Genomic DNA, 17,473 nt, shown 5'->3' on the forward strand with positions numbered 1-17,473 from the left:
GTTTGACATTATATCATTTATGTTTCAAGATTCACATCCATACATCAGAACTGGTAGGATGTCCTCATACAGATGCTAATTGCTCTACTGTAGCTTTCTTATAGATGCTCAATTGGTTTTCTTGACTTAATGCACTTTTATGATCTTAATGTCTACTTTTATGTCTTATTTCTGTGACTTTAATGTGTGATCTTAATGTCTACTTTTAAATCATCTTTATAATTAATGTTTCTGAATGTATTTCTTTGCCATTATAAAGCAGCTTGTGTACATGTTGTGCTACACAAATGACTTTGCCTTGCCTTTACTGATTGTCGCTGCAGGATGCATGTTACCGCCTGAGATATTTGGGGTGAGGCAGAGGAGAGAATACTCACAAAGACAACAGGACGAGGTTGATAAGTAAAGTTTATTGCCACCACAAAGCACTGGGGGGAAACATGACATGTCACAGTGAGGTGGAGCTCTCTGGTGTAGAAACCAGGGCAGAAAGTGACTGTTTGCATTCACAGGCTCACCGACTGGCTTTACTGGGACCTCCAAACAATGAAATGGGAGAGAAAAAGTTGTAGTATCCGGAGTCGTAGTGGTATTTGGAGGTAATTTCCCACCCAGGTGCTGATAACATAACCCCAGCTCTGTACCTACCAACTCCCAGGCCGTCCAGTTGAAAGGATAGTTTCAGTTTATTACAACTTAGTCCTTATTTATGCAGTTTTGGGGATCATCTGTAACAATAGCAGTAATATTATAATCACCAACTTAACTGCTAAAGTCGGGGAACATGTACAGGTTACACCGAAAATGTTCATTGAACAAGAATCAACTACACAAGTAAGGAAGATCAAAGCTGAAATATGAATTTTACATGTAAACTGTGATGGACAGTTGACTGTTCTCTTTCATTTTGCCCACTTCAGGTCAAAACCCGGTGAATAAGACCCCAGTTGTAATAAACCATAACTCTCCTTTGGCATTCCACTAATGTTGCATAGTGGAAGGTGCAGCTTTTTAAACATTAACATTATTCTAACTTGCATATTATTTTTCTTGTTTGTGTGTTTTTTTTTTTTTTAACTTTTTCCCCACTTGTGTCAAAAGCACAGTCGTCAGCTGATTAACATGTAAAAGCCAACGAGCTATCAGCCTAGCCATTGAAAGTCCAGAGTACGCAGCGGTTGGAAAGCGGGACTTTGACATCGCCTACATCTAAATAACCTTTAAAGTAACGGCTCACGGTTTCACACTCATGCTACAAACCGACGCTGCCAACAGCAAACGCTTCCCCCTCGGACGTCACCACCGTCGTTTACTTCCTCGGTGGGGTCGGAGACTTCATGAACCTGGGCGGGGTTGGGGATTTGACACTGCGAGGTGGAGTTGGGGTCGGAGATTTCGAGGTTGGGGTTGGAGACTTGGGGACCGGGGTAGAAGCAGGGGTGGAGGCGGCGCTCTTCATGGACGGCGCTGGGGTCTGAGACTTGGAAGGAGTGGGGGTTGGGGTCTTGGAGGGGGGAGCTGGGGACTTCGACGGCGTGGCTGCGGGTGTAGCCATTTTGGGCTGCCCCAATTTGGGCTCGGGAATCTGCTCTCCGCGCCTGTAGACACTGACGGTGATCTCCACGAACTCGCCACCGTACTTGTTCCGTACGTTGATGCTGTACTTGCCGGAGTCGTCGGGAGTGACTTTGTTGATGACAAGGCTGGCGAACTTGCCTCCGTCGAACGTGATCTTGGTGTGCTCGGTTGAAGCGACTTCCTGCTCATTCTTGAACCAGCTGACCTCAGGGGTCGGCTCACCCCACACGGTGCAGGTCAGGCTCAGGGACTGGAGAAAGCAAATCAACTCCAGTCAAAATGTGTTCAGATCATGTGTTCAACATTGCAGATTTGTCAAAGTCTGCCTCAAGAAACAGGTATAATGTGAACTCACCCTTTAATCAATTATATTTTTTCTCCAGCAAGGAACATGGTGGAGTTATGTGACTATTGGCGCCTGTCTGTCTGTCTGTCTGTCTGCCTGCCTGTCTGTCTGTCTGTCTGTTAGCAACATTACTCAAAAACTGACGAACAGATTTGGATGAAATTTTCAGGGAAGATTAGAAATGACACAAGGACCAAGTGATTAGATTTTGGCAGTGATGCGGCTTACAGTCTGGATCCACAGATTTGTTAAAGATTTCTGTATCATTGCGAGATAGCAGCATGGCGTCACTGTAACTATGACAACAAGTGAATGCTACATCAGTATCTCTATGTAGGTATTCCATTAAAAATCAGATGTTTCCAGCTAGAATAGTCATTTACCAGATTAACAACGTCTAGACTGGATGTCTTATCAAAACAGCTTTTCTTTCAAAAATAAGGACATTTCTAAGTTACCCCAAACTGATTAACGCTAGTGTACGTCAACCATGAACATGTTAACTTACACTTGAGTGATTTTATGTGTAAACTGACATAAACATAAAACTAGAACTATCCACATGGTTGGATACCACTGAAGTAAGACAAATACACATTTTTCACTGTTGGAGTCTGTAGAAAACAACACACATTACTATCTCTGCATATCTTCACACATAAAAGGCTTTGTACCACCTTTAAAAGTTTTTTTTCTTTCATAAACAAACACAAGAAAAAACGGCTTATGCTATATATCATAAGAAGGAGGGCTATGACAGGCGAAAGCTCTTGTGTTTTGTTCCTGTTCTACTGGAATGCTGCCCGGGCAGTATAGCTCTGACTCTTGACCTTCGTACCACAAGGCAGATGTAATAATGCAAACAAAATGCCTGAAATAAACGTGTGAAAAGACAGCGCAGTACAGTGTTGCTTTATGTGTAATTTGAGGGCAGAGCTTGAGAAATCCTCACCTTCTCCTCCATGATAGTGACTACGTCAGGCAGACCGCCGACCACTCTGCCACGGTCTGAGGGGAGACAAGAAAGTTCATATCACCTCTGAACGCATCAAAAAATACACAAGCAACTTCTAAGAATATGCCTAGGCTGCCTTTATACGTGTGTTTGAGGCCCACTTTGATCAGCAGGAGAAAGTGAAGGAATGTACAACTGTAGCTCGTTGACTTTTCAGATGCAACGTTCATTTCTAAATTGCCCTCAAAGCAAATAACTCGCTGCGAGGCTCGTGTAAAAATGTTCAGAATGTTCTAAACGTTTAAAGAGCTGCTGAGGTCAGCTGAGAGTCTCAACATTATCTTTTGTCTAGCAGGTTAAAATTTACAAAAAGATCAATGAAAATGAAAAGTTCATGAGCCTAAAATAGTGAATTCATGTCAGTAATCCCTGCCTAACAGTGTCAGTATAACAAGTGATGTACTCACTCTTCTCAGCAAATGCAGCTGCCCTAAAAGACAGAAGGAGTTTGGTATGATTAATACAAACTGGGCACAATTCAGTGGTACATGTTCACAAACTGCCGTATTATCCAATAACTCACTTAAGTCTTAAGTACTCCTCATAGGCATCAGTGTATGCTGTGAGGAAAAAAACACAATAACTTGTGATAGGAGCCAACAATTGATCTCCATTGAGAATAAAAAATAAATAAAAAGTAAAAGATGAAATTAACACACATGTGCAGTAGATGTACAACTAATTATTTTTACCTTGTCCAGAAAGGTCAAATGTGCGGGTGTGGGTCTTCACACCATCTGAGATCTCGATGGAGTAGTGACCCTTCTCCTTATCGGATGGATCACAGATCTGCATCCAGGCCATTTCTGCTGTACCACCGATCCTCATCTTCTCAGAGGAGGCGATCTTACTCTCCCTGCAGATTTAACATCACAGGCCTCAACACTTACTCATAATTTCATACTGTGAAAGGTGTGCAAATTAAGGCGAATCTCAAATTTGGTGTCATTGTGTATGAAGAGACTGCCAAATACTGATAATAACTTAGAGATTAATTATCAACTCTACACTACTCTATCTCACATTTAAGTCAGTGATGAAGCATTAACTGTATATAGCAACATTAGTGAAGCAGTTTCAAAATGACTCAAACAATTTTCCAAATGGCTTGAAACCAAAATTACTTGGAAACATGTCTGAAATTGCTTAAAAAATATCGCAAATAACTTGTGTGTCCTAAATTACTAAAAAATTGCAAAACAAAAGAAAAAAATATGTCTAAAATGACTCAGAATTTGCCCAAAATGATTCCAAATTTGTCCTAAATTACTCAGAAATTGTAAAAATGACTCAAAATTTGTCTAAAAATGATTCCAAACTTCCCCTAAATGCCTAAAAAACTGTCCCAAATAGTGTGAATCATGCCCTAAATGTCTCAAAAACTATATAAATTCACATTTTTTACATTTGAAACTGCTACATTTTTGAATTTATTGTGTATTTTTTTAAACAAACACTGTATGTTTCATAGTTAGGTTTTCCATATAAAGAGAAACAATTTTATTTTTTCCAGTATTTTTAATATCAACCAGCTTTATTCTCTATTTCTAATATATTTTGCAATGTTATTAAGAACATTTTTTTCTGCCAGATATTACATTAAAGGGCTTTATGTTGAAAAAAAATTAAAAATGTAGCAGTATTATTATGCTACAAAAAAATACTATATCATAGAAGTTAAGTGATTTAGCAATTAAACAAAACCTGAATAACCCATTTGGTAATAAATCAGCTCAGGTGTTTCTCATCCTTGTATCTACTTAGTGCCAAAGTGAAATAAAGCATCTGAAGTGTACTTGTGTTTCCAGACAGTCTTCATCTCCTCTGTGTAGTAGTTCATGTAGCACTGCAGCCTGATGCCCTCTGGAGTACACTGCAGCACCAGGTCAGAGGCAGAAGCACCTGACGGGAACAAACACAGCGTCAGAAACAATCAGCCGAGTTTATTTAGTGAAGGACCTTTACTCTAGAGAAGATCAAATATAGTTATCTGAATATCACGTCAGGGGAGACAGTTGGACTTCAAGCTAAATGAAGCAAAGAGGTAGTTCTGTAGAGGGAGAACTGTACAGTGAAAACTGTCAGGCTACACTGTTTGCATTTATGCCTTAGACCATGGGTGTCAAACATGCGGTCTGTGGGACAAAACCGACCCACCAGAGGGTCCAAAACCAGTGAGTGGGACGACTTTGTAAAGTGTAAAAATTACAGAGAAGACATTAACTGCAAATTGTAAATTTGTAAAACTATGAATTTAAAATAATTTCTAGATCATGACAAGTTGTTTTGATCATAAAGTGAAATACTAGATTTTTCTTTTGCCATTCTTTGTCTCATTTTCGTCATATTTTGTCTTGTTTTTGTTTTTGTTTGTTGTTTTGTCTTTTTGCCTTGCTTGTGTTGTTTGTCTCATTTTTTGTTACTTTGCAACTTATTGTCTAATTGTTTTTCTCATTTTTGTTTTGTGTTGTCTCATTTTTTGTCATTTTGTGTCTCACTTCTGCCGTTCTATGTCTCGTTTTTGACACTTTGTGTCTCATTTTTATAATATTTTGTCTTGGGTTTGTTGTCTTGTTGTCTTTTTTGTCAGGCTTTTGTTATTTTGATCATAAAGTAAAATACTACATCATTCAGTTCCAGATACTTGTGACTAAATGTTTTGTGTCTTTGTAGACAATCTATTATCTTTAAGTTTTAATGTGTAAATGATAAACTGAGGCATAATGTTGTTGAAATTTCACTTATTTTTCTTAACAAATTTCAGATTGTTCATGATGTTTTGTTAAAAGATAATTCCTTAAATGTGAACATTTTCACATTAGAACAAATAAAAAATTCTGAGTTGTGGTTAGGGCTGCACATCAGCCTGGGGCTGGGATCTTTCTGCATGTGGTTTTCATGTTCTCCCTGTGCATACGTGGGTTTTCTCCGGGCACTCCGGCTTCCTCCCACAGTCCAAAAATATGCTGAGGTTAACTGGTTACTCTAAATTGCCCGTATGTTTGAATGTGAGTGATTGTGTGTCTGTATATGTAGCCCTGTGACAGACTGGTGACCTGTCCAGGGTGTCTCCTGCCTTCTCCCGAGTCAGCTGGGATAGACTCCAGCCCCCTCCGTGACCCTAGTGAGGATAAAGCGGTGTATAGAGAATGGATGGATGGATGGAGTTGTGGTTATTTCTTGGTTATTGTGCTCTGATGTTACTGGTCCGGCCATCACATTGGGCTGAATGTGGCCCCTGGACTAAAATGAGTTTGACAGCCCTGGATTAAACACACATTCTGTAGGAGACAAAGTGACCAAGTTTAAGTTGATTTATAGGTTAGTTGATCCAACCTACCAGCAATCTGGGCGATGGCATTGATGATGTCATCAAACACTAAAAATCAAAAAGAAAAAAGAAATAATGAATCCTCCAGAAAATGTTTAACATAACAGCACAAAATAATACAGTTGACCAAATCTGAACAATGAAAACGTACCTTGGCCTGAGATGTCAAACACAGACGTGTCCTTTCCTCTGTCGTCGCTGAGCGTGGCTTTGTAAATACCCTGATCCTTCCTGGAGAACTGCAAAAAAATATTAAATACATGATTATCGGATCAACAAGCAGCGGTAATGATCAATTCATGGTCTCTGCATGACTGTGTACTGACCTATGTAGAGCTTATCAGTGTACTGCAGACACACATGTGGCTTTATTCATATTATTGCAGGTACATGTCAGTCTGATTATCACCCCAGATAGCAAACTATGGGTGAATCAATGTAGAATCTACGTTGAGACCTAACGTCGAAATTATACAGAAAGCACAAGGTTGATAAAATGATGAGTCAACGTTTGCTTTTCAACCATAAATCACACTTTACCCAGATAGCAAAAGATGTTAAATCAATGTTGAATTAGGGTTAAGAAGGTTGAATTGTGGTTATGGTTGAAGATTGATGGTTGGATCAACGTTGATTCAACAACATTTTGTCAACATTGAAGTTTGTATTTACATTGTATTTTGGTTTAATTAAAATGTTTGACAGGTCAATGTTTAATTGATGTTGAATCTATGTTTGCAAACATGTAATCTATGTAAGCAAACGTTGACTCAACATTTTATCAACCTTGCACTTTCTGTATAATTTCTATGTTAGGTCTCAACATAGATTCAACATTGATTCACCCATAGTTTGCTATCTGGGACATTACCCCGAATAAGAAACAGAGAAAAACACGCAGAGCTCTCTTGGATGTTCCTGAAAGGCTACAACTTTGTACTTTTTACAGGATATTTGGTCCGTATTTGATTTTAGTTGCTGATCAACGTGTGACTGTTCACTCGTTTCTGGTTCTTTTGTTTTCTCATGTGTACATTTTAAATTAGGCAAATTTAAAACTCTAGTCAGTCAGTTCAAAACATTATGCTATTTATAATTAATTCATTTAGAATATTTTTTCCTCATTCTTTAATGTGACGGCATGCCTAAATGTGGCTGCATACAACAACTGGACGGTAAGCAGCAGAACTTTAACAGCTCTTAAGACAACAAACAAATGTACAGCTGGGTAAATGTCAGCTCGGCGTCAGATTACTGCTTAGAAGTTTGATATTAACTCTGTGATAATGAATATGTGTTTGTAAGAAAAAGAACATGAACAAGATTTAGGTGTGGATGCTGCAGATGTTACCAGAGGAACGGGAAGAGCGCAGGCTCCAGACATGACATTAGGAGGAGTGTCTGGAACAATCTCATCATCCTCTTTGTACCAATGGAAAACAGTCTCCTTCTTCACATTGGCCATCTGACAAACATACAGGATCAGATAGTTTCATTTGAGCAGCCAGATAAAGAAAGTGAAGGAAAACAAAAAAGAAGTGAGAGATAACACAACTGACATGCAGTTCAGAGTCACAGTAAATCCCAGCTCATCGTGTGTTTTTTTTTTCTTACCTTGCAGGCGAGCATAACGGTGCAATCCTCAGTGACAGTGAAATACAGATACTCAGAGAAATGTGGACCTAAAATGACAAGAAAGAGGAATCATGTAAATGAGAAAACCTGTGAAGTCTGATGAAAGCGAAGCATCAGTCACAGCTGTCAAAACTAAAGGACACTCATATCTCTAAATTCACCGCTTTAAGGGTAATTTCAGAACTGGAGGACATTTTACCATCTAATTTAAAATAATCCACGTACAAAATACGAAAACATGCAGTTGGTGTGTAAATGTACTTGTTCTGAGACCAAATCTGGAAAAAAAATAGAGAAAAGAATGTTTGAAAAATATTTTTTAAAATATCAAATAAGTCTGGAGTTCCCCTAAAATGTCATTTGTCTCTTGTCCCACCCCCTTGATGACCAAATTGAATCTCAAATAAAACTGTTAAAATTAAATTCAAATCTATTTTTTTGTTTGTTTTTTTTTCATCGATGTCTCTTGTATTTTTGTTGAGCATTTTTTTCAATCAACATAATATTTTAAATAATAATTATTATGCGTGTGTCCCACAACAACCCTGTTAGCATAACCTTTTTAGCTGGTAGAAGAAGAAGAAAACGGTGAATCACATGAAATGCTGGATTTAACAGCCAGTTTTCCAAAAGAGCAAAGCTATGTCCTCTCTTCTATTTTTCAGATTTTCATAACATTATCAGCCTTCATTGAATGTCTCACTCTACCTCATATTATCAGGATCTGACAAATTCTTTTTACTGTTTTCCATCAGTCAGTTTGTCCTCTTGGTCAGCAGTAACAGCTAGCTAAATATCTAGCTTCTACTGCTGAGAAAAAAGCTAACATTAGCATGGATTAGCAACCCTGTTACTGTGATTAGAGTAGAATTAGCAAACAACAAATAAAACATGGAACAGAAATGGTAACATTGATGTGTAAGCTGAGCCAATCAAGCCTTTGATTGTTTATTACCTATTATTGATGAATATGGAGCAGAAAATAAAAAAGAGAAGGTTTATTTTTCAAAAATGTGAAGCCCAAATGTCCTCCAATTCTCGAATGACCCATAATATAAAAAAAATGCTTAAAAAGGCAAATAAAAGCCCCGTGTTCTCAGGTCATTGTGAGTGTTGGTACCTTGCTTCCTGATGTGCTCCTTCCTCTGAAACTCAGCCTCCTTCAGAGCAGCCTTGAACACTGAAACAGAAAAAACACTCAGTCACGGATGAAATACCTTAACGTAAAAGATAGCTTATCATTTGAACATAAAATTGTAAAAATAAAATACGCAACATTTTTCACATATTATGGTCACTCAGTAAATGTTCTGATCATTTACTGACTGTTACATGTGTGGTAACTAAGTCTCACCATCTCCCACCAGGACCAGGGAGCTCTGGGTTTTGGCCTTGCCGTCATGGATCTGGACGGTGTACGTGCCCTCGTTGGCTCTGGTGAAATGATCCACGGTCATCTGGATGATTCCAGAAGCCACATCGTGGCTGATCTTGTGGCCCTGGAAAGACATTAGGGAGAAGATGAACGTTCATACTGACTATTAAATCTGGATGTTCTTGCTTTTTGTAATGATGGTATGGACCATAGCAAGAAGACTAACTGTAGTAATTTATAAATATATTTATATACAGTGCTGTGAAAATAAGTTATTCAAGCTCTTATTTTTTTACATTTCTCCCACTCACATGTTTCAGATCATCAAACAAATTTAAATGTTAGACAAAGATAACCAAAGTGAACACAAAAAGCAGTGTTTAAACGATGATTTAATGTTTTAAGGGGAAAAAAGGCTATCCAAACCTACCTGGCCCTGTGTGAAACAGTCATTGCCCTCCTTGTTAAATCAAGAACTGTGGCTAATCACATTTTTTGGAAAGTGAGTTTAATTTCACTGACTACACCCAAACCTGATGACCTCCAGACCTCAATCAAGAAATCACTTAAATAGAATCCGTCTGACTAAATGAAGTCGTCCAACAGATCTCAAAAAGCTGCAACATAATTATCCAAAGAAATTCAAGAGGAGATGAGAAATAAAGTCATTGACATCCATCAGTCTGGAAAGGGTTACAAAGACATTTCTAAAGCTTCAAAGACTCCAGAGAACTATGGTGAGAGACATCATCCACAAATGGAGAAACCATGGAACAATAGAGAACTTTCCTAGGAGTGGACCAACGACCAAAATTACTCCAAGAGCTCAGTGACTCATCCAGGAGGTCACAGAGGAACCCAGGACAACATCTAAAGAACTGCAGGCCTCCTTTGTCTCAGTTAAGGTCAGTGTTCATGACTCAACAATAAGGAAGAGACTGGACAGAAATGGATCCATGACAGAGTTCTAAGTCAAAACCACTGCTGACTAAAAAGAAAAGAAAGGCCTGTTTTACTTTTGCAAACAAACATCTGAATGAAAAATAAGAATTTGAGAAGGGGGCAAATACTTTTTCATGACACTGTACATAGCTAAAAACACTGACTTAATGATGAACAACCAGTTTTGTGTTTATCATCAGACTGCTAGTTTGTGAAAGTGTACAACGGTTCAATGTCCAGTTTCCAACAGTGATGATTTACATAAACCTTTAATGGAGTTACAACATTAATAGCTTAAATTCAGTTGTTGTCTGCACTTTATAAAATACTCCTATAAAAAATCAGTCAATGGCAGCCATTTAGTTTATAATTTACACATTTATGTTTATTTATAGTAGAAAAAAATACTTTTTTAACTAAACGATACTGAAGGGTTAAAGTGGATTAGCAGGAATGTTTTGCTTGTGTTTGGTTTCTTTGACTACAAGCTAACAGTGTCAGATTATATCAGAGTTCATCAGAGAGCTCAAACAAAGCTGGGAAACAGGATATACAGAACATTTTACCGTCTTGAGGTGAAAACGTTTATGCTGTAGCCGAAACACAGAGCTGTATTGTATTATGAAGAGACATTCATTTGGCACACGCTCTCGTATAATTTGCTCTCACAGTTAGTCAGGAATAATTGCTGACGTCATACCTCTCCACTGGTGACTTCTTTGTCATTAACAATGAACCTGTAGGACACGGATGGGGACAGTTTGACGGCCTGCAGCCAGAAACGCACATGACCCTTCTCCAAGATCTCATAGTTCAGACCATGTTTCAGAGGAACAACTGCCCAGAGACAAAGATGAGCAATGATTAGATTGGATGAAATAATTGGAATGGAAGCGACACCAGAGGTCTGATCAACACTCACTGGGATGTCTGATGGCGTAGCTGAGCTCCAACATGGTGTTCAGGGCTGCAGGGCAGATTTAAGGAAACAAAGATGAGCAACAAACAAAAACAGCAAAACCCAGCAAATAGAACTGAGAATTCTGACATCTTGTTTACTACACGTACAGTACAGTAGTTTGTAAACGTCATGACTCACCGTCCTCAGTGAGAGTGTGGCTGGAAGAGACTCCATCTGTGTCGGTGACGACCACAGAGTATCTGCCCAGATCGTCCTTATCAGGGTTGGTGAAAGTGAGTCTGGAGCTGTGAAAAGAAGACAGCAACATGTTACAAACAGTACAGTTCAAAAGTTTGGGGTCAAATGTCCCTCTTTTTGAAAGAAAATCAGTTATTTTCAATATAGATCAACTTTAATATAGAGCAACTTTAACTCATTTTAGGGCAACTTTAATTTATATAGAGCAACTTTAACAAAGAGCAACTTTAATATAGAGCAACTTTAATATGGAGCAACTTTAATTAATATGGAACAAATTTAATATAGAGCAACTTTAACTCATTTTAGGGCAACTTTAATTTATATAGAGCAACTTTAACAAAGAGCAACTTTAATATAGAGCAACTTTAATATGGAGCAACTTTAATTAATATGGAACAAATTTAATATAGAGCAACTTTAACTCATTTTAGAACAACTTTAACTTATATCGAGCAACTTTAACAAAGAGCAACTTTAATATAAAGCAACTTTAATATGGAGCAACTTCAATTAATGTAGAGCAACTTAAATGAATGTAGAGGAAGTGTAACTCATTTTCAAACAACTTTAATATAGAGCAACTTTTAGTCATTTAGAGCAACTTTCACTAATATGTAGCAAATTTAACTAATATAGAGCAACTTTAAATCATTAACCAATATGGAGTACCTTTAACTCATTTAGAGCTTCTTCTTTTCCTTTTGTCTTTTCCCTTCAGGGGTCGCCACAGCGAATCAACTGCCTCCATCTAACCCTGTCTGCTGCATCTTCCTCTCCCACACCAACCACCTTCATGTCCTCTTTAACCACATCCATAAACCTCCTCTTTGGTCTTCCTCTAGGCCTCCTGCCTGGCAGTGGAAAACTCAGCATCCTTCTACCAATATATTCACTCTCTCTCCTCTGGACATGTCCGAACCATCTCAGTCTGGCCTCTCTGACTTTATCTCCAAAGCCTCTAACATGTGCTGTCCCTCTGATGTACTCGTTCCTGATCCTATCCATCCTGGTCACTCCCAAAGAGAACCTCAGCATCTTCTGTTCTGCTACCTCCAGCTCTGCCTCCTGTCTTTTCCTCAGGGACACTGTCTCCAGACCAAACAACATGGCTGGTCTCACCACAGTTTTGTAAACCTTTCCTTTCATTTTAGCTGAAACTCTTCTTTAACTCATTTAGAGCAACTTTCACTGATATGGAGCAACTTTAAATAATGTAGAGCAACTTTAACTCATGAAGAAAAAAAAGCCAAGAATTAAAACATACAATTTAATTTAAAATAAAACCTGATTGTGAAAACAAAACAATAAAAGCACACAGAGAGCGCAGAACTTCGCCGAGGCTGCTCAGTCATTGCATGATTTCCGACGGCTGAAATCTTTAAAATCTACATTAAATTAAGACAGAACTGATTAGAATGATTATGAAAACGGTCGCACTCTGTCCAGTTTGGAGATCATACTACAAATTAAAGCAAACAGTGTCTCCTGATTTCAACAATTTAAATGACCTCTTGTTTTCTGAATGCTGACAACAGGCAACATAAAAACATGAGCTGGTTCAGCAGCATATTATCGTTGTGATTTTAGTGAGGACAAGGTGACAGATGTCAAACCAGACGAAGCCATGAGGGGGAAAAACATGGTTTGTGTTGCTGCATCTACTGATTTTTTTTCTTTCAAGAAAATCATTCCTGCTGTGACCAAAGAAGAAGCCAAATAAAGTTCTCCTTACAGCTTCTGTGACGTGTTGAGGACAGCAAGCACTAGAAAAAACTGCCCCTCTCAAAACAAGGGAAAATAAATTATTTCAACTTTTACCTTTAAATAAGTGGGGAAAAAAATCTGCCAATAGAACAAGTGAAAAATGGCTTGGTAAGATTCCTTGAAGATATGATATTTAGAATACTGAGATCTTAAAATTAGCTGGGGAAACTGATTTTAAGCTACCGTTTACCAGGATTGTCAAGCTTAGGTGTCTTAACCCTCCTGTTGTCTTCATTTATGGGCACTAAATAATGTTGTTCCCTTGTCTGGAAAAAAATCCAAAAATTCAGCAAAAAATTCCCCAAATTGATAAAAATTTGCAAAATCTTAAGGAAGAAAATTCTTTAAACTTTTCCCTTAATTTTTTTTTAAATCCCCAAATTTGGCAAGAAATAAAATTTTAAAAAAAATAAAAAATATATATCAAAATTGCATATATTTTCAAAAAATGAATAAAAATCTTCCAAAAAAGTCCTAAAATATCTAAAGTGATTACATATATATCAGTAAAAGTTCTAACATTTTCTTTAAGAACATTCACAAAAATCAACCAAAATCCAGTGAAATTCACATTTTCTTAATATTAATTTTTTCCCAACAAAAAATGTTCAAAAATTTCCCTAAAATGTTGAAAAATATATATTTTTCAACATTTTTGACCACATTTTCAAACTTTAAAACGGGTAAATTTGGACCCACAGGACAACACGAGGGTTCAAAAAAGATCATTTAAAGATTGTTTGACTTAAGATGATATTTAAGATGCATTGTCTTAAAACAAGTCCCTCCACCTTGCTGAAATGTCACTTGTTAAGTGAATTTATCTTAAATCAAGTAGGATGAGACATTTTGACTAACAATAAGACAAACAGACTTGGTAAGAATGGGTTTTTGCAGTGAGGAGCTTACGTTCTGCCCTTTGCTGTGACGCCGACCCTGGGGCAGTCCCCGATGGGTTTGTAGTTCTTTGACCAAACAAACTTGGACGTCTCACAGATCTCACAGGCCTCAAGGGACAGGAAGACGTCCCCAGTCTCTTCATCCACACCAGCCACGATCTCTGTAGTGCCTGTGAATATGAATAAGATGTAGATGTCCCATGGAGAAACGACAGCAACAAATGTGTGTTTGATTGAGTGTACAACTCCGCAGGTCCAGTAGTTCCATCTGTGTGGATGCTATCATCATTATTATATGAACCTGAATTTCCAGTTCGAGTAAACCGTAGTTGGTCCACACCTATATTACCGTTCAAAAGCTTGGGATCATTCAGACAATTTCATGCTTTCCATTGAAAACTCACACTTTTATTCGTGTGCTAACATAACTGCACAAGGGTTTTCTAATCATCAATGAGCCTTTCAACACCATTAGCTAAACACAATGTAGCATTAGAACACAGGAGTGATGGTTGCTGGAAATGTTCCTCTGTACCCCTATGGAGATATTCCATTAAAAATCAGCCGTTTCCAGCTGGAATAGTCATTTACCACATCAACAATGTCTAGATTGGATTTCTGATTTATTTATTGTTATCTTCACATCAAAAACGGCTTTTCTTGTAAAAATAATGACATTTCTAAGTGACCCCAAACTTTTGACTAGTGTACACTTATCTAGCATTTTATGGGTCTAAGCTGTATGATGCACAAAAGATAAAAACTTCAAAGAGAAATCTTTGTTTTTGGGCTGAAAATATCTGTTTGTGTTTAAATCAGATTTTTTGGTTTTAATTAGAATAATTTGACAAGGCTTGGGCAATGAATGCAAATTTTTCTAATACTCCACAAAACTTGTTTGTCTCTAACGGTGTGTCTCTATGCTTGCAGGTCATAGATTCTTAAAATATTTTGATATTTATAATTTAATAGATTTATAATACAGTCAAGAACATTTTCATTCAGCATAAGTCATAAGCTATGATCCTTTAATTGTCAGTGAGGTTGTGCTTTTGGTGAACTGGGATAAACGTCATGTCCATGCTGGTGTTCTCAAGACATAACACATCCCCTGACAATACAGCTAAGTTAGTGTTTTGACAATGTGAAGGGTGTGGTGCAGAGTAAATCCAACACAGAAGTAAGTGGTATTAACTTGTTACCTGGAAGAGCTTTGGCACAAACTGGCTCAGACAGCTGGGAAGGTTTTCCAACACCGTTTGCATTGACAGAACGAACTCTGAACACGTAGGTTTCACTCTCCTCCAGTCCAGTCACCTGCAGCAAACCATGGAAACATCATCACATGAAGTGTAACATAGATGTGGAAGAAGAAAGAGGTGTACACATTTGTTGAATGTGCTGGATTTAGTTAATCGGCCACATTCAGCCCAATTTGATGTCAAGTGGACCGGACCAGTAAAATCACACGCTCTAATAACCTATAAATAACCACAACTCCAAATATTTCCTTTGTGGTAGTGCAAAAAAAGTACAATTTGGAAAATATTCACATTTAAGGAATTATCTTTTTACAAAACATTATGAACAACCTGAAATTTCTTAAGAAAAATAAGATCAATTTCAAAAAACATTATGCCTCAGTTTATCATTTAGACATTACAACTTACAGATCACACAGAGTCTACAAAGACACAAAATGTTTAGTCACAGATATCTGGAACTGAATGATGTAGTATTTTACTGTATAATCAAAACAAAAAAACAACAAAGACAAGACAAAATATACAAAATGAGACACACATTGACAAAGACAAGAAAAAAAGGACAAAAATGACACAAACAACACAAAACAAAACAAAAAAGACAAAAAATTTGACAAAAAAGTTACAAAGTAACGACACAAGGGAGACAAAAAAATGACAAAACAAGAAACAAAAAGACAAAAAAAGACAACACAAGCGAGACAAAAAAAACCCCAAAACAATGAAAATGATACACAAAACAGCAAATAAAGCAAAACACAAGATGACAAAAATAAGACAAAAAACACAAGTGAGGCAAAATGGAATTACAAAACGACATAAACGAGAAACAAAATGACAAAAACATGAGATGAGCGACAAAAGTCTGACAACAAAAGAGAAAAAACAACAAGAACAAGACAAAAATTACAAAGATGAGACACAAAATGGCAAAAAAATGAGAAGAAGCAACATCAAACAATACAAAAAAGAGACCAAAAATTTGACAAAAAAGTTACAAAGTGACCAAAATATGAGACAAATGAATGCAGCAAGAAAAAGACACAAAACCACAAAAACGAGGCAAAAAATGACAAAAGTGAAAAATAAAATGACGAAAACATGAGAAACGATAAAAATGCCAAAATACTACAAAAATGAGACACAAAATGACAAAAGAACAATGAGCAATCTAGCATTTTACTTTATGATAAAAACAATTTGTCATGGTCTAGAAATTGTCTTAAATTTATAGTTTTACAAATTTGCAATCTGCAGTTGATGTCTTCTCTGTAATTTTCACTCTTGACAAAGTCGTCCCATGGGCCGGATTGGACCTTCTGGTTTTGTCCCGTGGGCCGCATGTTTGACACGCCTGTGCTGGATTATTATGAATATATTCTAAATATTAACAGGCCTCTTACCTGCAGGTAACGGTGGCTCACAGCCTCCTGATTCAGAGTAACAAACTCTGATGAACCCTTCTTGGTCATGTCCACAAAGTATCCAGACACAGCGCTAGCTCCGGTATAAACTGGAGCCTTCCACAGGATGACCAGAGAGTGACTTCTGACCTCGCTGAAGCTCAGGTCATAGGCTGGGCCTTCAATTAAAACAAACAAACAAACAAAATACACGTCATCAATCCTAAAGAGAAAACACAGTTTATCCTACAGACTCGGCTGGAGTTGGAAATTGGATGATTTTCCTGTTTTGCAACTGGTTGAAGAAAACGTGTTTTACCCAGAAGTAATCTACTAATTTATCTTAAAAAGCACTGTTTTTGTCTGAGACTGATTGATAAGTTGAATTTAACAGAACAGCTTATGAATAAAACGAGACACACATAAACTCCAAAAGCTGCCAGTGTAACAAATGGGAGGAGGGTTGGTTTGAAAGCTTTAAAAATTCAGTGGTTCTACATAAAGAGGTAATTCTTCAGTCATAATTACTGATGAATAACGCTGATATTCATATGCTTTCAATTTGGATGTTTTTCTGAGACATTTTGAAAATGAATACAGAATGAAGTCACTCTCTCTCTCTGTTGTGTAATCAGAGCTATTCCGTTGATTTGGTAACGGGTCCAATATTAGCGCACATCAGTGCATGTAAGTCCTTCCCTTTGAAACTACTGACCGTCCTTATAAACACACTGAGAACGACGTTAGAGATGTGGATC

General features: G+C 37.5%; 1 protein-coding gene across 3 annotated transcripts in view; it reads right to left on the reverse strand.

Moving 5' to 3' along the window:
* Positions 1-390: 390 nt before the first annotated feature.
* Positions 391-17,473, reverse strand: part of myom2a (myomesin 2a) — a 57,264-nt gene continuing 40,181 nt past the window's right edge. For all 3 annotated transcript variants that reach the window (XM_051946184.1, XM_051946182.1, XM_051946185.1), the window contains 18 exons: positions 16,716-16,894; positions 15,250-15,364; positions 14,058-14,217; positions 11,322-11,428; positions 11,145-11,189; positions 10,923-11,059; positions 9,260-9,404; positions 9,026-9,085; positions 7,885-7,952; positions 7,622-7,735; positions 6,422-6,509; positions 6,280-6,318; positions 4,736-4,841; positions 3,632-3,795; positions 3,463-3,499; positions 3,347-3,369; positions 2,877-2,932; positions 391-1,828 (listed from right to left, as the gene is read on the reverse strand). In XM_051946184.1, coding sequence (XP_051802144.1) covers positions 1,310-1,828; positions 2,877-2,932; positions 3,347-3,369; positions 3,463-3,499; positions 3,632-3,795; positions 4,736-4,841; positions 6,280-6,318; positions 6,422-6,509; positions 7,622-7,735; positions 7,885-7,952; positions 9,026-9,085; positions 9,260-9,404; positions 10,923-11,059; positions 11,145-11,189; positions 11,322-11,428; positions 14,058-14,217; positions 15,250-15,364; positions 16,716-16,894 — 2,162 coding nt within the window. In that variant the 3' untranslated portion in view covers positions 391-1,309. The remainder of the gene's footprint in view (positions 1,829-2,876; positions 2,933-3,346; positions 3,370-3,462; positions 3,500-3,631; positions 3,796-4,735; positions 4,842-6,279; positions 6,319-6,421; positions 6,510-7,621; positions 7,736-7,884; positions 7,953-9,025; positions 9,086-9,259; positions 9,405-10,922; positions 11,060-11,144; positions 11,190-11,321; positions 11,429-14,057; positions 14,218-15,249; positions 15,365-16,715; positions 16,895-17,473) is intronic.

Source organism: Acanthochromis polyacanthus, chromosome 3, assembly GCF_021347895.1.
Source record: "Acanthochromis polyacanthus isolate Apoly-LR-REF ecotype Palm Island chromosome 3, KAUST_Apoly_ChrSc, whole genome shotgun sequence".
Classification (NCBI taxonomy): domain Eukaryota; kingdom Metazoa; phylum Chordata; class Actinopteri; family Pomacentridae; genus Acanthochromis; species Acanthochromis polyacanthus.